General features: G+C 41.0%; 1 protein-coding gene across 1 annotated transcript in view; it reads right to left on the reverse strand.

The window, feature by feature from the left end:
- The window catches only part of SORCS1 (sortilin related VPS10 domain containing receptor 1), a 309525-nt gene that overhangs the window by 211828 nt on the left and 70737 nt on the right, over positions 1 to 26960 (reverse strand). Inside the window, exon 2 of the mRNA XM_087766088.1 lies at positions 3138 to 3205. Coding sequence (XP_087622214.1) covers positions 3138 to 3205 — 68 coding nt within the window. The remainder of the gene's footprint in view (positions 1 to 3137; positions 3206 to 26960) is intronic.

A 26960-nucleotide genomic window follows, 5' to 3' on the forward strand; every position in this document is an offset into this window, starting at 1 on the left:
AAGGCATAGTTGTGTTATAGACGGTTACAGTCCCATCAGTCACAAGACGGTTTAAATCACCCAACTACACCTTCAAATGACAGATGTGCTTATAACCAGCTATAGCATAAACGACTCGTGTCTGTGACATGCTTCTAAACAGCCCCTCATCATTCATCAACCTTTTGAGAATGCACTCTGCACAGGAGGCGAGAGTGGTATTTCTTTGTCATGTATTCAAGGCAGAGATTCCTCTTCAGTTGTGGGTACCTGCAGAACTACCTGTCTTTCTCCTCTATCTTTCAGAAACAGAACTCTTGACATCAGAAATCAAACCAGACATGAGATCATGCTTTCTTCCATTCCCCAGCATCAAACTTAGAGGCATAAAATAAATTAAAGTGCAAGATATGTTTCTCCCCTTCTCTCAATTCTATTATTTTCTATCCTTTTTAAACAAGCAGGGAGATTTAAATTAACATGTCACTTAAGCAGCCAGGAGCAGCAACAGCTAATAACCTCTCTGTCAGATGCATTAAATAATAAGATATGCCCATCTTGTCATTTCTTTGCATCACACTAAGAACAGAGAAGCTGTCCTGGGATTTTCACAGGGATATTTATTAGTGACCTGAAGGCATAACTGCATGGTGAGCAGGGATCTAACAGCAGAGTCAGACTCAGGACAGAGCACAACATAACCACCGGAGGCTTATATAAGGCAACAGGATCGAGGAATGACAATGAAGTGCACTGCCAACTTTTAGAGCAGTCATGAGCACTGAAGAGCCGATCAAGAGTAATAGAGCACTGCAAAGACCAGTGGGTTGATTTTAGCTATCCTGGTTCTCCTTCATCATTTCCCAGACCAAAGCATTTGCCCAGGGATTCTGGATGGCTGGCCATGCAACTGTAACCAAGTCCTGACAAGTGACAGGTACCAAGGGAACCTGAAGCTGATGGGTTCAAAGTTAGACAAGTGGTTCCTCAAATAATCTGTGGAACTGCTTGTTCTAAGATGTCTCAGGTACTAAAAATTTTAACACACTCCAAGAGATATTAAGAAAGTTAGCTCATGGGATATTAATCCCCTGGTATATACTAAAACCAAAAAAATTATTCAGACCCTGATAGACCTTAAACTGAAGGTTGAGGAAGGACCCTAAACTTCAACCCTAAGAACAAATGCTAGGAGGAAGTGTCAGATATGATAACCGTGTTCATATACTCTTTCTTAGACTGCTTTTTGGTAATAGGATACTGGGCTAGAGGAAACAATCAGGCTATTACTATGTTGTTAATCACATTCTGACATCAGGACTGTCTGAAGTCCAGAAAAGTGCACTGCACTCACTGGCTCTAGGACTGCTACGTTGCCAAAGCCCCAGCTTCTGGCACATCCTCCAGTGACATCCCCACAGTTCTTTCTCTTTTAATCAGGGTAAAACTTATGCAATTATGGCATGCTCCACAGAAACCAATTCTGAAACAGACAAGAACATAAGGTCATCAGCACAATTTTGTGCCCACATTCATACACCTCAACAAGAAGTGTGTTTTCCACTCTGATGTGGCTGTCCTATTTTAATTCCTAAACGAGTATCTCAACAAAATCCTGCATTGCATCACATGAGTAATGTAGTTCTTCAGCACTATCAGCAATGGGGAAGGACGTGTCTCTACATGGTGAAACACCATACCTTCCCCAATGACTGATGAAACAAGAGATTAATATTTCTCAGGGTGAAATGACTGAGCATATTAAGAGGAAATTAATGTATATATATTTCACATTTATGAATATTCTTTCTCGAAACCATTGAGAAATTAAACACTCTAGCCCAAACCTCCTTAAGAAAAACATTGCCAAAGCCACAGTCCTGAAAGACCTTTTACTATGGCATGTGCACCATAGTAAAGAAAAAGGTAGTATAGAAAATAGGATAACTTTTGATCTCAAGCCATAGCAGCAACATATATGAAATGGAAAGATCTGATTATCCCCCCACAGCAGGATGAGAAACCATTTATCCAGCCCCACAAAATACTAATACTTTTGAGTGTTCCTGTTGCTGTTCAGAACAAATCCTAGAAGTTTTGTGTTTCTTTAGGTTTTCAGGTTTTTGTTTGTTTTATTTCTTCAGGCCAGTGGGTAGAGCACTAGCCTGAGTTCAGAATATACTCCATGTCAAATTCCTCCTCTGTCATTCTCTTAAAATCCTGCTCAGTTCCTTGAACAGAAAGGTTATTTGTTCTCCTTCTGACCTAAAATTCTTCTTGGAAATGAAAAGCCTTTCCTAAACAAGTTTATCAAAACAAGTCCATCCTAACAAGAAGCTTTAGTTTCAAATACCCAAAGTTTTCTTGTATCAAGATGGTAGCCCGTCCACCTCCATCAATGACCTGCATACAAAAGGCCTAGACTTCCCACCAAAGTTTCACAGGTAGAACCATGAAAAAACCTCCTTTTCATCTGTTACAGCTCATGAAAGTACCACTAGGTACACATGAAGTAAACACCCCTTAGATCCATTTTTCAGAGAGATAAAAACAAGCACTATCTGCTCTCATTCAATCCAAATAACAGCCTTAAGAAATAGACCATGGCCCAAATCTTTCCTTTGGTTCACAGAGTGCATAACGTGCTTTGAAATCATGAAAGTATCAAGGCGTTCCCTATAAATCAGTCTAGTAAGTCAGCATCACACAAGTGGAAATCAATTATCTGGTACTAATACTATCAGTTCTGAATAAACAGACATTGAATACTTGCTCACAGGTTTTCCCCCAGTCTTAGTAGCACTGACTTTTCATAAGGATCATTTAGGCGGTAGACAGCCATGAGATCCTTCATTATAAACAAAGACTTAAGGCTGTTGAGTTCTCCTAAAAAATAAACCAATTGGTTGATTTGATTCTGAATAAGATGGGAAAGGGGAAATCAAATGATAGCACGTTCACGAGGTATGTTATCTAGCTGAAAGAAGACAATCAGACTTCAGCTTCTTTGTCCTTGAGTATGAAAGAACAGAAGTGAGAGAGGGTTTAGCTACAAACCTTCCAGCACATTTTAAAAAATCCAATTAAATTCAATAAAAGAATTGTATCGGGCTCTTCCTATTTAGGGTGGTAATTATTAACTGAATTTATCTCCATACCTCCAAAGAGAGCTCTCTGTGATGCTTCCCAGGTTGTAGTCATACAGCTTTGTCAGAATTAGAATCACCTGAAGGCAAAAGAAGAAATCATGGTTAGTCTCAAACAATTACAATCTCATAGAACTGAAATGACCCCAGGGAGAGCTTAGGATTCCTTTAATGGGTGCTTAACATAATTGAAAGAATTGTTAAAAGCATTTGCCTAAACTGACATGGGAAGTATTTGCAGAGATGTATGTTAAGCCAATCAGACCTTTTCTTGCTCAGCTGCTCTGCATGATATTGCCAACAGGTCCTTCCCTTAACCCCAGGAGGCAGAGTGCAGTGGGAAGGAGCTGACATGCTAGACAATGCTTCAGGATACAAGATGAGATCTGCTGTATGCAGTAGAAATAGTGATTACTTTCTGCTCTGTTTCACAAGCACTGAAACTGCCGATCTTTTTCACAGCTGTGGTGCACAGATAACCCACTGGCCTATCTCCAGTTAAACTTTTTGGTTGTAGCATATGATATAACACAAGCAAATGATCACCAGTTTTGGCCTGGGAGACTCAGACTAGACATCAGGAAAAACGCCTCCATAAGGAAAATAGTTCAACACTGGGACAGGCTACCCAGAACATCTGTAAAGCCTCCATCCTTGGGAGTTTTAAAGACCTGGCTAGAAAAAGTCATGGCTGACCTGATCTATAGTTGGTGAAAACCCTGCTTTGAGTAGGAGGTTGAACTAGGGACCTCCAAATGTTGCTAACAACCAGCATTTCTATGACTTCAGTGAAAAGTTTTAGATTTAGCCAGAATGGAAGTGTTTCCAGATTTAGGAGTTTTATTAGCTCTTTTGATAAACAGTTTTTCCCTCCTGCCAAAACAGACACTTCTAGAATAAAATTATCTTACTGGGGGGAGGAAAACAATTTTAGCAAAAAGAATTTCCAGCAAAACATTTCAGCTTGCTCTTTTGTTAATATCTAAAAAAAAAAAAAAAAAAATTCCTGACTTTCAACATGATGGGCTCCTTTAACAAGACCTACATTTGGGACATAAACTACCAGACCATTACTATTGCTACTAATTTATTTTGCATTTCTCCCTGCTACGTATCCATACATCTTATCCTCCTCTCTATCCCACTAAAACTGAAGTAAATTAAAGAGGCGCAACACATCTTATCTGACAAAAACTGTGATCTATATACCTCTACATTCTTATTTTCAGCCCGGGTTCCTAAGAAATGAGGCTCACTAATACACACCCCTCTGCTCCCTTGATAACATTGCCAACTTCAACCAACTTGGCAGAGAAGCAAAGAACTGGAGGTAATTCAGTCCCTATAAGCTCTGCGCAAACCAGCACCCGCATGGCAGAGGAATAGCCACGTGGCTGCTTGCACCAGGGAGAGGGGAACAGACCTCACCACTGCAATTTCTGAAGGCAAAAGCCATCCTATCTCTTACACACCAATAGCCCCATACCAGCTACACCAGGAACCGCCTCTTTCCAATATGCTCAGCATATGAGACAGAGCAGAAAGCATGGCGATGCGGGAGCTGAGGACCTAAGTGAGCACATAGTTACTGCAGTAGAGGAAGGTATAGGGGAAAGAGCACACACATCTGACAGACACCTGTTTCTACAGCACAACTCTGTTAAACCTCTCATAGCACAGAGAGAGGCTGCCCAAAGCATGTCCTATCTGCACAAACACAAGTCACGTGCAGCTGATAAGGGAGACGGGAGAGGCACCTGAAAAAACAGTGGTTTACCAGCGCCAATCACAACCAAACATCCTCCAGAAGAAAAGCAGCCTCCCTTATTATCTGCTCCCATTTTCATCTCCCACCTCCCACTGTGCCCACTTACTGCTTTATGTCCAAAATGAGAGCCTCATCCTGCTATCCATAAATAAATGACTGCAAACTCAGGCTATTAAAATGCAAACCCCATCAGGCAGGAGATGAGGTGGGGGGGAGACACCCCGACTTTGTATCTCAGTGCACCACACAAACAGCTCCATAGAGAAACAAAGACTGTGGAAGAGTGGCCCCAGAGACGTGCCTGATGCCCAGGGCTGCCCCCAGCCTGCCCTGCTCCCTGGCTGGCTGTGGGACAGGCCCTGGCTGCAAGGCCCTGCCTCGCTGCCCCATGGGGGAGATGCCAGCCCATGCTGCCCCTCGCCCTGAGATGCCCGTGGGGCATGGTCACAGCAGTGCCGAGGGCGGCCCTGAGCCTCCCTGAGCAGAGACCAGCGGCCTGCCCCAAGGCTCCCCCCCCAGCACCAGGCCCAGCATGGCCCTGAACTCCTACATGACCCCCCTGGTCTGTCCCTGGGTCCCGATTTCCTTAGTGGCTCCCTCACATTTTCCGCCACCAGCCCTGCGCCATGGCCCTGAAGCAGCAAGCCACCCCCAGGGCCCCTCCAGGTGCCCAGACCACCAAATCCAGACCCCACCATGTCCCCCAGCAACACCCACCTTGTGGCAACTGGGGACCAATCCATGGTGACCCCAACCCACCGAGTGGCATGTCCCCCTGAAAGAGCCCCACGGTGACTCCTGCCTTGGCCTAGAGGACAACATGCATCCCTTCCTGTGACAGGGGTGGTTCACACAACAGCCATGACCCCTCCTCTGCTCCCCTGGGCACCTTGACATAGATATGCCTTCCATCCCCCAAAACGCACAGCCCCACTGCCATCCGGGAGGTGCCTCCCTCTAGCCCAGAGGGTCTCTCTTTGAAGAGGCAGCCAACGTGCAAAGCGCCAGCCACCTGCCAAGGTGTCAGATGGCAGGGCTGCAGCAGGCACATATGCTTCACGAAGGCTTGCGCCAATTAGGGCTTTATAAGTGCTAAATTTCAATCTCACCCCTCCCAGGAATGCTTATTCAGTGACAGCAGGGCAGCTGTCTGCTCCAGATACAAACCTGTGCCACTGCCATCCCTCACAGCACCCTTGGAATGGGTCTATAAATCCCCTACTTAACAAATAAATAAAAATTAGGAGGGGGAGAAGGAGGAAGAGAAAGGGTTGTGCACATAAAGCCTTTCTGAATAACTACTCTCCTGATGAAAGGTAGCAGTGAACTCAATAAGATTCAGTGCCAGCCTGCGTGGAGACCTTCCATACGACATAGGAGTTGCACACACACTCGGCTTTGAGACTCCCTTGGATTTGCAAAGCAGCTGGACAGTTGCTTATATCTTTTTCCAAGCCTTGTTGTTTTCTGTTGGCCCTCTCCTCTGCTTGCCAGAGGAACCAGAGATGTAAATTACTCTAATGAATATTCCCCTAACGAATATTTTGATATCTTGTAGTTTTAGAAGCAGACCTGAAGATAGAGCAGGCATAGAAACTCAGAAGAGTAAATAGGAAAAATAGTGGGGTTTTCTCCTCGTTCTTTGCCACTGGTTGATATAATCTTGAGGAAGATCATACAAGAATCAAGAAACACCTTCCCCCATCTGTAAAACCCAAGAATTGTAATTAGGCTAATTTTTGTGGAATACTATGATTAGCAGTGTGTAATTACTGGTGTTAAATAGACTGAGAATTATTTATCACAAATTACTCAGATTTTTACTTTTTTCCAACTGAGGAAAATTCACAAATGTCAAAACTTCCGTGAAAGAAAACTCCATTGAGAATTTTAATCTCCTTTCTTGAGAAAAAAATTGCAATTGACATCTCCCCCCAAAAATATGACATGACAAAAAATTAAAAGTGCCAATATGAGAAATCAAAATATTTTACTTCCAGAGAGCGGAAATGTCTCTTTTGTTCTTTTTTCTTCCCCCAGAAATTTCAGTAAAACCCACACAATCTTAGAGTGCTGTAGTTCTCTTGGAACTGATGAGGAAAAAAAACCAGCTGCATGACATCATACTTCTTTTTGATATAGCTCTAACAATCCTCCTGCAGAGGCATCCCTGGACCCATTCAAATATGCATGTTAGTTGCAGACTAGCTACATCTAGAACCCTAAATAATGTTGTTATATCCTGGCTTCTTAGTAAATTTAGGATAAAATCTTAACATTCAACATTTTCAAGCTAATATTTGTATTTGACACCATGCTGCGGCATAGATATGCACCAGTTTTATGGGTAACACCTTGGATATCTCCACTTGGTGCAGATATCCTATTTCCAAAACACATAAGGGCTTTCCTGCAGGAAGCTTTCTCATTTTTGTGGACCTGTATCAGCTCCTGAATATCTTTAAGTCTGTCTCTAGTTTCAGCAGTCTCCTTGTGTCATTTACTGTCGTTCAAATACTAGCAAGAGATCTGCTCAAACATATATGTGCAAAACAAACAAGTCATTGGGCAGAAAATTAGTTATTAGCCCTAGAGTTCAGTATTCTCTTTTCCCCTTTGTAATGATATATGAATAACCTATGCAAGGCCATGATTTTGGTTATATTTACTTTTTCAGAAAACATATTTCTCCTTTGCTGTTCTCATTTCTTTGTTATTTAGCCTGCAAAGGTTAGTTCATGTTTAAGATTGTTTCTTTTTCTTTTTCTGCTCTGTGGCTGTCACTGTGTAGTACTGAGGAACCTAATGAACAGAGACATGCATATTATGTTGTTCTAAATGTCAGAATAGGGGCTGTGAAGCAGCACAGTAATGAAATGAAAAATATTGTCTTGCCTTCTTTTGTTTTCTGGGACCGTATTTTTCTCCCTTCTTTACCACTTACCAATCAATGCAAGCTAACAAGAGCAAGAAGAAAAGAACAAGAAAACTACGGTTACAATGAAAAGGAGCTGAAAATCCAGTCTTATGCCAGCTCTGCTGTGAATACAGATAACCCTTCCTATTGCATAGAAATGCAAGGCTTCAGAAAGTCTGTTCTTCATTAAGATCAGCAGTTGAAGTGGTTTATTCTGACATAGCAGGTAGGGAGGAGAAGGAGAAAAAACATGTCATCACTTCTGCATTGATAGCTCAGAGCAAAAGGTATTTGATCCCTGGCTTACCACAGCCCCAGTGAGTGTACTAACCACGAGGTAGCGTACTAAAGATGTTTTGTTTGGGTTATACAAAGTGGAAAAGCCCCAGCAAGTAAGAAACGGACAGAAGGCTTGGTGGGTTAGCCTACTCACCCGAGAAAACAACAGACTGACAAAAGAGGTACTTAAACCTGGCTCACCTGTCTCCCAAAGGAAACCAGATCCCAGTGGCTATTCTAGGAAGGACAAGGTATTCACATCTTGGATACCATTACATTTTTCTTCAAACCAAAACAGCATTTTCAGAGAAAACGCACCTTTGTTAATCACTCCTGGCCTATGACTGCTTTTTAAGACTTGGGATGTGAAGGCTCATCTATAGGGTTCAAGATGGAAATCAGTGGCTGGACAGAAGAGACTGCTCTGTGAATTTCCCAGTTTAGGCCCTAGGAGGCTGTTTGCTATCTTGGGAGAATTCTAGGGTAAGCATGGCTAAATTTTTCCCAGGCCTACCTCAGCACATGTTCAACTGGCCCACACTGTCTCACCCCACCCTTCCTTGCACTTCTGACCCAAGTTTAGTACTGGCTTAAATCTTTGTCTTTACCTTGTTTTCAACTGCTCTACGAATGCATCTAGCACGGCTCCTACAGGGTACTGGCCAAAGCTCATCCTTCACTGCAGCAGCAGTTCCAAATGTAATGCAAGGATTACCTTTAGCCTGACTTTTCTCCCCTGGCAAAAAATATTTGGTCTCATCAAACAGTGCTGAACTAGCTGGCCAGGAAGGTAGCGAACAGAAGTCTGCACACTGCTGCTGATCAGCTTCCTAACACATTGGGAAGGAAGCAACAGGCTACACTCTGTGGCTGTGTAACTCGTCTGCTGCTAACGATGTGTGGCCAGAAAGCAAGCAAGCCCACACTGAGCTATCTTCTGCCACAGCTACACAGAAACCAGTACCTGAGCCAGCTAATAGCACACTAGGTCAGGGATCTGTAACACTTCGCACTACTCACTGACAACTGCAAATTTACTCCTGGGAACGCTACGTGAGCACCATGTTAAAATGTGTCCATACTTATTCAAGCTAGGCTAAACAAGGACGTCAACTGGAACAATTGTTGTGTTCAAGGTTTGATCACCATTATTAAAGACCCACTACGCAAAGTGGTCTGTGATAATCCAACTCAATCTCATTTATACCAACAGCACTCTCATCTTGGATACATTTTATCAGCTGTATTCTCACCACCACCCCGAGGTCCTCTCTGCAAATTCTTTCCACTTTACACAGCACTACAGGGTACTAAATGCAAACAAACAACTTTTATAGCTCCATGGTGATAGAAATTTTTCAAACAGAAGAACACAATCAATTTTTTAAAGGTGTTCACTATAACTTCCTGGGCTCTGATTTTTACAATGTTACCTCTAGACTGACCTAAAACTGTGCCAGAAAGATTGGTCCTACAGGAATCCAGTGCTGATTTCAAAATCTCAACAGGCCTTTGCTTATGGAGGCAAAAACCAGCACCTCTGCTTTAACGTTTTCAGACTTCCATGCTTTGCAGGTATGTTTGCATCTGTTTCAGTCAAGACCGCAGCTGTCCTGGGATAAGCCACAGAACTAAAAAACATGTAGTCAATAGTCCACTTTCCTGACTTGCACACCATCAGCTCTCAGCATTACTTGTGTACAGACTGATCCTTACTCAACATTTTGTTAAAATAATTTGAAAATTATGCAAATGGTATATTTGATAAAATTTCTAATACCTGACTGCAAACCACTTACAGCAGCTTTCTGAATCAGTTTGAGAATGCGTTTCTTCTGTAGACTATTAGTGCAGTGATCAGACATCTCTTTGACCACTAAAGTCCCAGAAAAAAAAGGAATGTTGCCAACCCCGCCACCCTCACAATCCAATGAAATCCTTCAGGATGTTATTCTGCCCTGACTTCTTGTCCAGCACTACGGATTTTTGTGTCTCAAGCCACAGCCTTAGGAGCATATTAATTTCCAACATAGCATAACTGAGATGGTTCTTCATGAACTCCAACATCAGTCCTGTTTTAGAACTAATAACCTGATAGGAAGCTTCTAATTTCAGTCATGTACCAGCTACACACTCTACGCTTTGACTTTATCTTCAGGATGTGCAACAATTTGAGAAAAGAGCAGTCACAACAGCCTTCTCTCTCCTGTGGTGCCCGCCACCCATGCAAGGAGCATGCAACACTGTATGTGCAGTTTGGTTGCTCTGTTGTTATGAGCTGCAAATATTTAGGCATAGGGACTGTCTCACACAGGCACAGAACACAAGCAGTCTTCAATACAACAATATTTTGTTAATAAAGTATTGTAAATACATACAGCTATGTAAAAAATGGTAATGGTGTAACTACCCTTTACAAGACTCTCCTGATGAAACTGCCACACTGCCTTCTAATTGGGAAAAAGAAATAAATATCCAGCCACAACCAAGACAGTTTAGGTACACCTTAATGTGCAGTGATCCGTGAATCCCTTATTAACTTCTCGAGATCCTTTCCATCGCCTACTTAGCAGGAACATAAGACAATAACAAAGAAGCACTAAATTAAGTTTTCATAAGCTTTTTGGTCTGCTATAATTGAACAGGGAGCTAAAGGACTTGAAACTTTCTTATGCATTATGTGTTAGTAAACCATGTTTCTGGGGCTAGACTGCAGTGTTTGAGAGTATGTACCATTCAAAGACTGGAAATAACTGGGCAACACCTATCTGTTCCCTTCTTCATCTCTACCTTCCCAATACAGCTCAGAAGTTTAGGACTGGGGGAAAAAAAAGGGGGGAATACACTCAGAACACAGGAATATTCTCAATAAGCTGTTTGGTGAGGCAGCTATGTGAGGAAATGTTTTCAAATAAATTCACAAATAAGTCTGAATAATTCATGACTGAGAATTTTACAGGCTGCTCATGAATAAAAAAAGACAAACTCTAGAGAACTCATTATTTGGGGCAAATTACTGGTACAAATCTTGTTCTTCGCATTATTATTTAGCAATTTTATACCAGTCAGCAAGTATCAGGGTCTCTAACAGCTATGCAATACCAAGAACTATGGAGACATGAAGACTTTGTGATTTGCTTTCCACCTGGATTGTAGATCAACAGGCTTTCTTATATAAACACATCAGCAGGCAAAGGAAGAGAGGAAAAGTGCGATGATAGAGAAGGACAGCCTCATGGTTATACAGCTAGACTACCAACTCCCCATTTCACCACAGTCTTTGTTATGAAGAATTTGTAAAGTAAAAATCCTTTCATTTTCCTGCATCCTTCAATGGACAGAAAAAAGGTCTGATATTGCACATTATCCTGTCTGTGACAGGAGGTGATAGCAGAAGTTTACAGAGAAAGCATTAAAAATTGTCCATGTATAGGGTGATTCTTCCCCTTATTAGTTTTCAGCAGATTATACTCTTCGTAATTCAAAAACTATTGCTACTATTGTGCCTAATAATAAAAGGATCAGAGAAAGCAAACAATGATCATCAAATATGTGGAATGGCCTTTTTTTAGTGAGGAATTCCAATTCTCAATCCAAGAAAGAGCCAATAAAGAAGATACGAAAGACATCTGTAAAGTCACGAGTGTCCTGAATTGATTATTCACTGTTTTTCAGTACACAAGACCTAGTACAGCAAGTGAAACTGGGAGGTTCAACATACTACATATACATTAGTTGGGAAACTCCTTCCCACTATACTTTGTGGATACTGAAAACTTAACGTTGGTTCAAGGGGAGACAGAAGTTCAGGCAAGAGATGTGCACTGAGGTCAATTAAATAAATCTGGCACAATGTTTGTGCAAGTTTCCCCAAGTATGCAATTTAAGCCACTGCTGGAGAGGGAATATGGCCAAGTATGACAATTCTTTTGTTCTTATAGCTATCATAGGTAGCTTTAAGCCCTCATGAATTTGTCTAAATGTGTTTGTAGTTATTCATATTTTTGGCATCTATGAAAACCACTTGTAGACAAGAAATTCAATGTTTGCCAAACACGGATACTAGTATTTCCTTTCTTAGTCTTGTATAATTGAATCAATAGAGCAAGATGTATGGCAGTTTCTATTATACTCAGCTTACAGGGGTCCCTGGCATGGTGACAACTTCTAGAGGAGACAACAATACAAATTATAATAAGGGCAAAATGAGGGATCTCTCCCCCTCAAATCTTTTAAAGATAGCCCCAGTTTTCATGCTTCTCATCAGGATGAAACAGAAATTTATTATGGTCTAAAAAGAATCTAAAATATTACCACCACCAAAGCAGAGAGAAGGAAATTGTGTTTCTGTAATAGCTAAAGCCCAAAGGTCAAGACAGTGAGTTACTGCTTCTCCTGGCTCCGAAAGGGACCCAAACCTAGGCCTACCACATTCCAGAAAAACACCTTAGCCACTGACATGCTGAATAACTTATAAAGGGGAAATAATTCCCTGCTTTGAGCCCTTTTACCAACATTGAAACCCATTTTCACAAATCCCCCTTTCATTCAATGAGAATCTGTTTCATGGAAATATTTCTGAGTAGCTCCACACATGATTAATGAACTAAAAAAAAAAAAAAAAAACCAAACCCGATAAATTAAAAGGAGTAAAAGGAAATTCCAGGGAGTAAATTACTGTAGGAAAAAAAGCAGACATATTCAGGTTCCGAAGTAAATGTAATAATAGATTTTCTTCTAGTGGCAGAAGTAGGCAGGAAAGAGGGGAAGGAGGACAAAAACAAGGGAAAAAACTGTCTGTCACCTTGAAACGTTTTAATACAAAGGCAAATAGTTAAGAAAGAGACAAGGTTTCATTTCAGAAGACAAAAGTTGGTATAGAGAGAATCGATTACACACTATAATTGCATTGATGCTTAAAAGCCATTAGCATGAGAGCTCTGTGCCTGTTTCAAGAGGGAAATGCAGTCTTCTGTTTATTCATTTCACTGAATGCCCATATAGGCCTTTGGGGGATTATGTCAGAATTAAGACCAGAGGAGGGTGAAGCCCTAAACTACTTGGAAGGAAATTTCTTCTCTTACACCCTATTATATTCACTGTCAATCAGCAGTTCTTGCTTACACATGCAGTCACTGCCAGTGATTTAGAGCGGACACCCAGAAAGGGTGTCAGGGTCAACTGGAAAAAAGCACTAAGCTGTTCTGTGCCTTGCCCGCTCTTGGGCTTGCTATTGAACCACCCAGAGGCATTCAGGAAGCTCTGGGCTTTGCCAAGGGACAAAGATTTTAAGTGCTGAGAAGCCATTTCTGAAGCAAATTTGGAAAGCCTGCATATTGACAAGTAAAAACTTGCTTCTGAGGAATTTCTCAGACACCTGATCTTATGTGCAAACTAGGGCTCCAGCACAGCCACTGGCAGCTAAAAGAGAGCAGCATACAATGCTCTCGGAAAAAGAGGGAGCATGCAAGAAGAGACTTTATGAAAACATGCCACTCAGCCATTAGGATCCTACTTTGCAAGCTGTATTTATGGTGGTGCCTTCCTGGTTAAGACCCAGAAGTTTCTGAAGGATTTAGAAATACCCATAAACTCCAAACACACACAGCATTTCCCAAACCAGTAATCCAAGCCTCCACTTGAACATAATTCACCCAACCCTGTCTGAAGAACAAATCAAGAGGAAAAATATCACAAAAGGCAACAAAGTTGAGAAAGGCTAAAACTAGAGGTCTTTCCTTGGGAAAGGAACCATGTCCTGGGGGAAGACTGGGGGTGGAGGGATACACACAACCATGGGATACACACAAAAAACTGGGATTCATGTCATATATACAATACCCAGATTGCTTATTCTGGAACTCACTACAGAATATAAAAGTGAAAAATTAGCATGCAATGAAAAATTTATTTACCACTTTACTGTTGTTTAAACAAATCACTTTCATGAAAGCAATGTCTATTCAAGCAATAAATCACTGTTTAGCACTCTGTCACAAGCAAAAGATACTACTTGACAGAATTATTGAGTGATGTTGCAGGGCCACAAGGCAACTACAACAGAGATAAGGATGATGTCCTTGAATAATAGACTGCCTCCCTCTCACCCCTGGGAAGAAACTGAATCTTTAAAGTAAAACTTTCATCCTGGGGCAGCAGGGGTAGTGAAACTTACGACCGTAAGTGCCTTTCATCTTTAGGTCCCAAAAGTGCCCTGAAAACATTAATTGATCACTCCTAACAACAGCTCTGTGATGTAGGTTGGTTTTATTACACACATCAAGCATGCAGAGTTTAAGAGAGTTTGTCACGGAAGTCAGGGAAGGAATACTTACTCTGATAAGCTCCTAGGTCTTCCCTCTTGTAATCATTCTTCCCTGTCCTCTAATGCATGGAGAGATGGACTTCATAAGGTCCTGACCTGCTCTAACTTTAAAACACAGCTTCCACCCTGTCTAGCTCTAACTGGGCATGAGTCAAATTCAAGCTTTCTATTCCCCTTCTTATAATCCTACTGCCTTTTTGCATCAACACAGATGGGAACATACACTTTTTCGACTGATCTTCAGTCAGTGATGAACAACATCATACTAACAGACACAAGTTATGCTTCCCAGAAACTGAGAAAACAAACAAGCTTGGTGCAAAGATGATTTTTTTTATTCAGCACAGTCTTTTGTTACACTGTGTTGGGGGCATCTATTCTTCCAAATACGGTTCCCCAGAAAACATTCTTCTAGCACTCCCTACGCATCTTACACTAACAAATGACAATAAAATGCATCACTCCATAGACAGACGTGGTAGGTCTCATCTTATGGCAACCCTTTGTTAATGGAGGTAAATTATAAATTAGTTTGGCTCAGGCGTAGGATTCAGAAAGTGCCTTATGAGCTCTCTGGCTGCCAACACTAATTTGGTCACTTGTTACTCCTCAACAGTGCTAAGAAGAAAAGATACAAAATCAAGACCTTGTGTTCTCAGCTTCTCCCAAATCAGCAGAAATCTCAGGGCCAAATTCAGCACAACACTTACTTTAGTTTGTGTGTTAATCACATGAGCAACCAAACAAAGCAAGAATTTAGTGCACTTGGTTTGCCATGAACAAATGAGACAAACCATCCATTCAGCTTGCACTCACTGGTCACCACAGTCAAGGAAGTGGGAGGAATTAGAGTAACATAGGGCTTTCTAACATCTATGAACAGAATCACCACTTGCTCTAGAAAGAGACAGGGCAGAATGTAAGGACCGGTAACCTTAACTAATTGGGTGTCTTTATTACTGAAAATTAGATAACCCCAAAACTCCAGAGGAGCGAGCCCAGTCTCAAAAAGAGACATTTCAGCCATCACCCAGTACATTTTGTCATCTGAGATTTGTCTGATTATACAAGAAAAGTTCTTCAGTTCCTTGCATTCTTTCACCCACTCCAGCTGCAACAAAATATGCCAGCCGCAGCTGTTTGTAATAAGCTGGAAGGCATCTTGAGACCAATTGTAATGCAAAGGTCATATTTTCTGAGCTGTTTATAGACAGTAATTTGTAGGGTTGTAATATCACATGTTGTCAATAATTCAAGGTGGGAAATTGAAACAGTTAATAGGTCATCAATTCTTCACTTTCCCACCTTATCTCTTTCTCCCCAAAGAGCTCTTAAACCATGCTTCATCTGAGCATATTCCTTGAACCTCAGACTCAAAGGTTTCATTTGTTTATGGAATGAAACTTAGGATGGTAAGATGTAAGTAATCCCTTAACAGGCACCCAGGGATCATAACAGATATAAAGTGCACATTTCAGACTTGGGATATAAATTCGTGTTAAAGGTCTATTCTCACTGGGGCTCTATATTCTGTAGAACAGGTTGATGCTGTCAGAATGAAAACTGTTGTATTTTAGCAAAGAGAGGAGGACTTAGTCAAAAACAACTTGTTAAAGGAAGCGAGATATATTCAAAGTAAGATCCTTCCTCCAGTTCTTTTGTGGACAAAAAAAACCAAACCAAAACAAAAAAAACCTCCTGTCATTAAAACATGAATTACATGTTGTTTCTTTTTCTCTCCCCACCGCCCCCCATCCAATTTACAGCCACCAGTTAAAGATGAACCATTCCCATTGGCATCATTAACTCTGACAGCCAGCCAGGACAACCTTAGTAATAAGCACAAGCACTGATATATCAACAACAGTGCATAAAGTTTGCACCTTGGAAAGCTGCATCCACTGAGTGGGACCTCTTGCTGCATTCCCACCTAGGATCCCCATGAAATTAGTGCTGGCAAACAACATTTTGGGAAACTGAGAACATCTTCTGACCTGCAGCACTGATGCAAACTTCCTCAAGAAGCAGATCACATAAACCTTAAAATGGAGCTGCATGGTCGTATCTCCATAGAAAGACTGAAATTGTGTCTATTAAGCGTCCCTGGTCACAAGATAGGATTCATAGTCAGTCATCTGAGAAATCTGAAATTAGTATTGTGATGGGGAGATATATCCACCTGATTAGGGAAACTTCCTCCAGACAAAATTATTAGATTATTCTCATTGTCGTGATCTTATTTAGAGTATAGTCACACACAAAAAGAAAAAGCTGAAGAGTGTATCAGGACTGGAGGAAAGATAGAACCATGCAGGACAGGAAACTTGTTACTGAGCCTCCAGTAAAGAGATCAAATCAGCTGCACATGAGCTAGTTCACGAGCTATCTGCACCAGCTGCAGACTCACCACTGACTGAAGTGCAAAGACAGCTATTTGTATTAAACTACACCCTCCATATACAAAGAGTGTATCTGATATTTACCTCCACAGGGTTCAAAGCACATTCAGCTCACATTCCCATGCCTTTGGGAGGGAGTCCAAAAGAAACGAATGATTCTATCTTTTAATGGGCCATACCATTTATAACTACTATATAAGTCAAGACATATTAAAGCTAAATATCTTTAGGGAAGGTATTAGGCCTGAGATACTTTCAGTGGCACTGTGGCCAAAAAAACAGTCCCCTCAAGTTCAGAGAAAAAAAAATCCCAAGGTTTTCATTCTTTAAAAAGGCCCTTATTGCCCTCTACACCTTTCCCTCCCCTGCAAACTCCAGTGTCATATTTCTCTTGCTATATTTTTTAACCATGCTGGAGGGAAAAAGGGGGAGAGATTAGATCTGGTGGAACAGGTGGAGGTTTTCCACCAAGCAGTGAGGGATAGGAACTGCACCCCTTCAGGACTCTGAGCAAGACAAGGAAGAACGAGGGGGATAAAAGGAGGATAAAACAGAATAAAAGGAGGATAAAATGATCAGACTTTGTAATTACAAGACATTCTGACCTGGGGTCCTTCCTATCTGTCAAGATGATCTGTCAGGAAGAGAACTTGCTAGATTTTAGCTGCCTCCTAGTTATAAAATAAAAAGAAAGGCACATGCCTATCTCATGCAGAGGGTTTGTCTCTTAAAATTAAGGGGCAGGATGGTAACTTGCACCTCACATCTCCTCTTTCCCCCAGCACACATTTTATCAGGAAGCTAACTCAAAAGGAGGGGGAAGTCAAAGCATATTACAAACCAACGCACAAAACTCTTATTAACCCACTAAGATGTGTGACTAAGATCCTATTATCTGAAGGATAACAAACCTAAGCTGCCTTCTGCCTATATCCTTAAGGCTTTGGCAGAAAGTGTAGGAGAGGCACGGTAGTCCCAAGTCACTGGTGACCTTCATTTCTCCTCATTCACTGTCAAGTAGGATGTAGGGGGAGATATTCTCATTTTACTGGATATAAACTATTCAAGTTTGGTGTTTTCATGCGGTCTTTTTGGAGTGAAAAAGCCAAGTCAGTTCCTGACTTCCTTTCTCAGCAGAGGGCAAACCCAAGAACAAAAGGCTACTGGGTGGAAGCTCGTTACCAGAACTGCAGCACCCAAATCACTGACCATTTTTTATGACATCTGACCAGTGCCGTCTTCCAGGTGGAACAATGATGATTAAAATCTTCCTGTGGAATCAGATGTCCTTTTGGACGTCCAGACCCAATGATAAGAAACAACACTGGTTTGCTCATTTCCACTTGTGAGAGTATCTTTGATGTCTAAAAAAGCGTATCCTCCTTTGTCTGTCTCTCCATCAGTTCCTTCAACTCCTTTAGCTATGCTTTGGACCAAACCCCCAGCTCTTACATTAAACAAAAGCAGACCAACACACAGGTGCAAGGAGGATTTCCTTACGGGGTATCACCTTGATCCTGGAACCAGCCCACACATCCCGATCTCCCTGTTGGTTTTGCCATATCCCTTATTAAGGCTGTTAAAAATGGAAAGCAGTGTATTAGCTATCATTTGCAAAATTTCTATAACTTTAAAAAAATTACTATTAGTGCTTATCAACAAAATTAACCACCCTGCCTGAAGGGTATAGCATAGAAAAATGGCCCATTCCCCTCAACACACTGCAGAGAAGTGTGTTGTTTCATCAGCTGTATCAATGCAACAGTGAAAGCTGGAGAAAACCTATTTTGAGCTCTTCTGAGAAGTTCAGATTCTGTAATACAAATGTCTTAGACTGAAAACTTTGGGGTTTCAGGACTTCTGGGTGTTCTTCCACAGCATATTAACATCATATGAGTTCCTTCCTACAAATACAGAGTATTGATTCCCAAGCTCTCTCGATAAGATTCAACCCTTAACGTCTGACAACGGATCCAGACACTTGATGCTCTGGCAAGTTACAGCTAATCTGGGAGCACTAGAGCATTGGTTTGGAGATTTAATTTCAGAAGCACTCAACAGCTTGAAAATTATTTCTCCACCCTCAGATACTCTTTTCCTACAAAAGAAACACTTTATTTCTGAATGCAAACCTAAGCATCTCACTCCCACTTACAGAACATTTCTGATTTTCCAGCATTGCATTCCCAAATTCTAGTCCACTGATTTTTTCACTCAACCTTATTAAACTTCATCCTATAGCAAACCAATCTGACCTTGGCCTCGACTAAGAAGGGGTTTTAGAGATCTGAATTTTGTCCGAAAGCTGGACGTTGCTTCCATACCTCTCACACCTGCAAGCCATTACCCCCAAAAAACACTAGAGAAATATCATGGATTCATTTACTATAGCAGAGAATCATCGTGAATTATTTCTAACAGAAACTTTCAGCCCTGTCACCACTTCACTGACCCATCTACTAAATTAATTTGTCTTACACTTACAGTCAGCCATTTATCAAGACGCAGGTAGGGAACGAAGCTTTATATTCCATTCCCTTTGACTTATGTTTTACATTCAGCACGTGTGCCTCCAGGGAAGCACATACAATGTTTTTTCCCCACCATCTCTTCTGCTTGCTCAACACCTGTTCTCAGGGAGAATGGTATTTCCATATTTCTGCCTTGGAGCTACCCAAGCAACTGAATAAACAGGTCTTACAGAAGAAAAATGTTCTCATCATGGCATCTACCACCTTTATCCTCAGCTGCCTGTTCCATAAAGCTCAGTGGGGAAAGTAGATTATTAGCCTTTACCCTTGGCCTGCTGTTAATCAAGCAGCTCAGTGTTGTACCATAAGCACCACTAGCAGTGTATATTCCCCAAAGAGATTAAAGAGCTAGGAGACAAACTGGTATTACTCTATAGGTTTCCAGTGGAGCACCGATAGCTTCTACCAATTGGGGATATCATTCAAGGAAGGCAAGACATTGTGAGAAATTCCTACAACTGGGGTAATGCACTCCGAGGACCAGATCTTTAGCCAGTGGAAAGCAGCAGAACATCAAGAACTATTGCCTCCAATTTCCTTCACGGAAAGATTTGCCTCGTTAAGAAACACACACAACTGGGAAAGCCCAAATGAAAGAGATGACATGCCCAAAGGCTGCAACTCCTCTGTCCCACAAACTGCACTAAGCCCAGGAGAACTGAAAAAAGTTTACAAGTCCCAGGGAGCTCAGCTCTCTAAGGGCTTTCCCTTTTTTTTTTTTTTTTTCCACTGCAGAGAATGTTTAATGCATGCATTCGAAGGCTACTCCCCAAACTGAAACAAAGAAAGAAATTCTGTTAGCACTGAACTTAGTAAAATTAAATTTGTCAGAAAAACTTATTAAAGCCACTTTCCAATTTGCAAAGAACAACACTGATGGTATTTGCACCATGCTCACAGAAAACACACACCTGATAGCGGAGGGTGACTGGGGAAGCAACACTGTATGCACCTTCACTGTGAGAAAGCTCCCTCAATATTATCACAGGTCTTGCAATAGCTGATGTACTAAAAAGAGTTGACACGACAGCAGGGGTTTATGTGCAATTTTATGAAATAAAAAAAGCTTGCTTTCCCATTTGTGTTAAAAAGATAGAAACTATCACTCAAAAAAAAATCATGAAGCAGAGACAAACATATACATCTTTCATCTGGAAAAAGTCTCATGAACCTAAAAGCTGTCATTATGATTTTTTTGAATAGTGAAGATGTAATAACAAGACACAGCATTACCAGACAGTGAGTGGCCTCTCCTTTTTCTGGGGTAAGTTACAGCCAGCGCGAAAAGGTATCAGCTCTACAGATTTATTTGTGACAACCCAAAATAAAATTCAGCTCTAAGTAATGAGCTTCCTATCATTTTAAAAGGGATTATCACTTCACAAATGCATCTAACAATTATTAAAGACTACTCAGCTGTAACTGACTGACATGTCATTAAACCAGTAAAATCTTCCCATAAAAACTGTCTTATCCTTATTGTTTTTAAATCAGTTTCTTCTTCAATAGAAAAATGAATGTTAAGCATTTTAGAAGATGATTAAAGTAAAACTAGGCTGAAAAAGAAACCATCACATTATTTCCCAAAGAAAGAATTCAGGTCCTTTGGCTTTAATTTCCTTCACAGAGAAAACATGTTATTTAGTGTTAGCTTCATGTTAAATTTCTAGCACAATTTGAAAAACTGCAGAAAATATCAGCACGAAATGAACCAGAACATTTTGCTTGAGAAGAAACAGATGAAGAAGCAATAACCCTGGTTCACCGATACTGATCTTGCTAGGAAAATGCGGACACCCTGGAGTCAAAGACAGAGCCAAAGAGTTGTTTGTTGTTTGTTTCCTCCCAGTTTTCCCCGTTCCTTCCTCCCTTTGTATGCAGAGAGCAAAGCGATTGCTCATGTCAAACTAGTAAAGTGACAAGGAACCCTATGCCTGGCAGAGAGAAAGGCACAAATTGAATGCAATCCTTGCTGTTGGCTGCACAAAGCACAGCTCAGCCCAGCCAGCCACACTGGAAACATGGGCACAAACGGCAGCCTGATGCCGCTGCACCCACAAAACCCCCGGCAACCACCCCCAGTGCCTCTGTAAACCCCTGCCGCTCTCCTCCCCAGATGGTTATTCCCTATAAGAACTTCCAGGTGAGAGAGCGGCAACACACTGATGTTAGTCTTCATTCTTGTTCAATTGGAAGCATTAAACTGCCAACATCATTCACAGGTGAAAAGTTACACAAGCCAGAGTTACTCAAGAAAACACCTTTCTCTCTCTTAATTGGGAGGATGTGTGCAAAAAATCAGGAGGGAACAGAGCAGCTCATGGATGAACAGCACTGACTGTTCAGGGGAAAACCTCTCTGATTTCAGTTGTCTTTTCCAGACCCACTGTACTCACTGTCCTTGGACTTCTGAAACCGCATGCTGCCACAGCAAAGAGCGATCAGTCCCACTGAGTTCATTTGCACCAAAGGATAAGCTATTGTGGAAAAGGCCACTTCAAGTAAATAAGGCGCAACTGATTTTCATTGCAGTTTCTGCAGATGAGGAAATCATGGTCATAATTTCCACACCCAATTACCCAGCTTGCACTGCCAATTACACTAATTCCATGCACAAATTAGACATGGCACTGCACGAGCATGTTGTTTATGCAGTGATCTGCATTTTCAATTATTACCGTTTCTTTAATCTGCCCCTAAAGCTTTTAGTGGCTGATATTGAAAGACTGGTAGGCAGGAAGGGCAGTAGACCATGGGTTTTCTGCAGATGTGTATTCATTTCATAGGGATACTGCTCTTTTGCTGGATAACAAATTCACTTTCTTCTTTTTCACTTCCTGAGGACCAAAGGTCTAAGTTCTGCCTTCAAGTACTTTGGGGGAAAAACAAAACAAAACAAAACAACGTAGAGATAGCAATAGGACCTAGCCTTATGGTGACAAGCACTTTACATTAGTACAGGAGCAAACTATTACTTCAATTCTAGATGACTAGCAAAGCTGATTAATAAAGTTCCTCCTTCCATACATACAACCAACAATTCACAGTAAAGATTTCAGTATTTTCTTGGGTTGTTTGGGGTTTGTTTTTGGAAGAGAGGGGCAGAAGGTCACGATGGTATGAAAGAAAAATCTGTATCTCATATCAAATGACAGCCTCGCTACTCACAGGAAATAGAAAAGTTTTACTCACTGTGCTTTGCCCTTCAAAAACTCTTTTCTATATTACTTGGTAGAAAAGAACATAAGATAAATAGAGGAAAATGGAATAGGAAGGAAAGCCCCCAAAGGAAAACTAAAAGACCCAAACCCATACAACAGGCAGGAGAACAGCTTTCAAAAAATCAAGTGTCACAACTCAAAACTGAGAGTTTGTTGGTTTATTTAGGTGCAAATCAAAATATATACATCTTCTGAATTTTGATGGAAAATTAGCAGTGAAAAATGTTTCTCTTAGTTTAGCTTGAGCTCTAATCCAGAGTCTCATATATGTTTATCTTTCTGCTTGCCTGCCTACACTGACCAGCGATGTGACCCTGCATGGACGGAGATCCCCAAGGAAGCACTTAACAGCTATGTTGATTGTGTTGGTCAAACTTGGCCAAGAGAAGCAGCGCTACTTCCATCACAGCGGTGCAAATCCCTGCCTTGTCAACACAGCCATACGTGTTTAGAGAGTACTTTACCAGTACAAAATATAAACATATCTACATAATCAAAGGACTTTTAGCATAGACTTATAGCCTCAATTATGTAAACACCCTATCAGTAGTCTCTAGATTGAGGGCAACTGCTCTGCAATTAAATAAAATACTTTCTACTTATTAAACAAAATGCCATATTTAATTTTTTTTTTCTTCTTAAGTAAATAGACTATTATGATTGCAGGTTCTTAAATTGCTTTTAAATGCTGATGATTTGACTAGAATAGAAATAAGCAATCTAAACTCCCTTCAAGTGCACTGTTCAAGCTCAACTGAACTTGTCTATTTTTACATTAAAAAGGCACAGTCTCATTCATTATTCCCAAAGAAAATCAAATTGAATTATTCAACAGCTTTAAAAATCTCCAAACAGCTGTTTTCTCCACTTATCCATTTTCTTTAGAACTGTTCCATCCTTCTCTCCTCCCCCTCCAGATAAAACCCCAAGCCAACAAAACATGAAAACACGCAGCGAAATCCCCTGCAGCAAGGGGTTCACAATCAGTTCCTCTGTGAGCTGTTTAATTCTTAACATTTCAAACAGCAGTCTGTTCCAAGGTATCATTAGTTATTCCAGCCACCACAGTAACAGAGACCCAGACCTTCAGTAGGATTTTAGTTCCTGGTTCTCACTGGTGTCTTGGTGAATGAGGCAACTAAAAGCATTTGTGACTGGAGAAGAGAATTTTCCACCTCGCCTTAATGTGTTAAATCAGAAATTATGTTATTCTCCTTTGCCTTCTACTTACAGGACAAGTAATCTCATTTGATGCAGGGTACTAAAGAAATAAAGCAAGCTACATAAAAAAATAGGTTCACCTTTCATTCCGAGTGTAAGACAGTGTCATTTTTTTCTGTCCAAATCTAGCTTCTGCAAGCCTGTCATTCGCACTTATGAGTCACCTTCTATTGGCAGCTGTTGTCTTTCTTTCTAAGTGAATGAAGGAATGAGGTCCCAGAAATTTGTTTCTCAAAGGGGAAAAAAAGAAAAAAATCAACCTAGTCAAATGGTCTTTCCTCTCTCCCTTTTTTGAAGCGTTATAGCTTTAGATATCTGGAAACAAAAGGATGGAGATGTCCATGTAAAAATACAAAGTGAATAAGAACTTGGCATACCACACCTCCTAGGTGACTTTGAACTCTTCAGGCATCATGCAAAAGATAAGGTGAGATGAAGAGTTTCTAAGTGCTGGTGTTCAAGGAAAACAGGGGGCAGCAACATCAAACAGAAAATTAAACTGTATTTGTGGACTGTTTCTTTGTGTTTCATTCCATGATGTTTTCCCTGGCTATAACACTGACATTTATTAGCTCTTGGCCTGTAAAGCAGACACAAGACTTATCACAGTCCTAAAATCAGATATCAAAAGTAATTTTTCTCCGTGGTTTAGACTGAAATCTCCTCAGAATCTGTATAGCAGTGCCAGAGCCCCCTCTTCTTCCAAAAGCAAGTTTTGGGAATGAGGCTGTCCATAGGAAGCAAACTATCTTCAGACCTGCAGCATCATTCACAGGGCCATTGGAGTAACACAACAGAAGAATGCTAGTTGTCTCTCATCTCATTTTTAAGCAACCTTGTAGTCTAAAATCTGAGCAATGGAAATAAAAATCAGCCATACAAAAATTAATGATCAGCACCATAAGCTTGCACTTCAAATCCTCATTTCTGTCATCCTTTCCAAACAGGGTGCTGTCATTACCTAAGCCTCATCATTTGCACATTAAGATGGACAGATGAATTGTTTCCATTAGCCAGCAAAGCGTTACGAGTCTCATGTGGGAGAGTCTGCTGAATCCTTAGCTTGAAATGCAGTAGTGGTTAAAACGCAAGCCTATGGTTCTCAGAAGGGGACTTATACTTCATAGTCTCAGAGAAGGACAGTCGCATCCATATCATCTTTATGGCTGAATATATTTTTATGTGCACATTAGCAGTGCTTAGCTTATGTGCTACTTCATGAGCTGTAGTCTTACATTCACTGAGCAGTAGAAAGTCTCCTATAACCTTTGGCTATTTCGTGTAAAAGGTGTGTGGAAATGGTGCCCGTTTGGGGTGCTGCCTGCATGAAAAGACGCAGGAGGGGACATCACAGAGCTGCCTGCTCAGCCCGCTGCTTACAAGACAGCCATGCATCTGCCATCTTCTCCGAGTTTTCTTTTAGACACCACAGTGCAAAGTAGCACATTATTTACCTGCTCTTAGTTATTGGGCATGGCTGACTTGCCCATGGTAAGCACCTCAGAGGCTTCACTGTGAACTGGAAATCTCAGACCAGATGTTCCAACCCCCTGCCTTACAGCCGAATCATCCCCAGGTCTCACACCAGAAAACTACATTTCTATAGTTATGTAGCTCTGTTGAATAGGTGTCTCTTAGTAACCAGCTCTTTGCTTTCTGCGCATCTGTTTCTTGCAAGCTCACACCTTACCTACTGATGTTGTTATCACCCCTGCCAGAAGAGAAGCAGCACAATATTTAAGTGCTTTATGGGAAAAGTCCTGAAGTTTTTCATAAGAATTGAAATAGACAATTTCTAGAAATTTTAATATAGTGCTATGTGAATAAGATAGTTTAAAATCCCATACAATTTCAGAAATATTTCCTCTGGACTGAGTTTTTGCAACCACTCTACAGGAACTAACTGCATGGACAAAATTTGAGATTAAATTCTTGGAATTAATTAAAATACAAGTCAGCTTTTATGATTTTTCTTTCAGTTCTTGATACTTACGGGTTCATGTTTATCATAGAATAAGATTGATGTCTTTAATAATTCATTAAATTGCATTCCAGTGTGCAAGTTTTGTAAATGCTGTGATAAACCGTAACTGAAGTAAACTGTTTGCAAACTAGACACAAATCCCTCCAAATTGTTTGTTTTGATTTGGAACAAGAACAAAATACCAGGCACCATTTTATTTAAAGCAGGCAGCCAAGACTTGGTGAGATGCTATGAACCAAGCAGTAGTCATGCAACCAAGCCCTGCTGTGCTTTCATGAGACCACAAGAAGATATTTTGTTGCAGCCAGAAAAGGAAGACAGGGCCATAAACCAGTGAGAGTCTAATACAAGCATGCGAGACCACATTCACACAGGAAGAAAGGCTAAACAGTTCATTGACATAGTAAAAAAAAAAAAAAAAATTGGTCAAGCTGTTACAGACTAATTGCTTTTTCTCCAATACAGTATCAAGCTGGGGCACCAAATCACAACCATTATTTACTTCAACACCTTTTATTAAGCTGTAAATAAGAACCGACCATTCATCTCTAGACCTTGTCAGTCTCTGGGAGATTTTCATACACTACATCTCAGCACATACTCTTCAGCCTCCTGTTCTGGCAACTTTCTTCATCTGCACGCACACAAGTACTTACAGAAATCATTCACACAAACTCACAGAGAGAGCTTTTATCTGCAGGCAAAAATGTTACTCAAAATGACAGTGTTTCTCAGTAACAGCGTAACAACTGCTTTAGCAACAGAGGTGGGAATTAACATCTCGAGAAGGAAAAATGACATGATCACAAGTATTCCCTGGGGAGAAAGTGGCAAAACCCTGTGCTGACTGGATTTGGCACATCACACAATGCAATATCCTCAAAGCCAAAAGGACCAGTCAGATTCTCAAAGCCCACAATATCTTCGTAGTCAGAAACTGGTGTGGTATGAAGGTCACCAGCTGGAGATGAAGGGATGAGACAAACACATGACATGGTACTGGGATGAGCGCATCCACACGGCTTATACCTCCATACCATACAGCTACACTTGCTCCTCTGGTTACCTCTGGTATTTCTAAGCTAGTGCTGACTGAAAGATGTATTCTAAAGGACTCTAAACTGGGCTGTCAGTACAAGCTGGCAAATTTTTCACTGACAATATTTTTTGGACAAAACATGCAGTCACAA

Source organism: Nipponia nippon, unplaced genomic scaffold, assembly GCF_047370975.1.
Source record: "Nipponia nippon isolate SJK-2023a ecotype South Korea unplaced genomic scaffold, ASM4737097v1 scaffold_3, whole genome shotgun sequence".
Lineage (NCBI taxonomy): Eukaryota > Metazoa > Chordata > Aves > Pelecaniformes > Threskiornithidae > Nipponia > Nipponia nippon.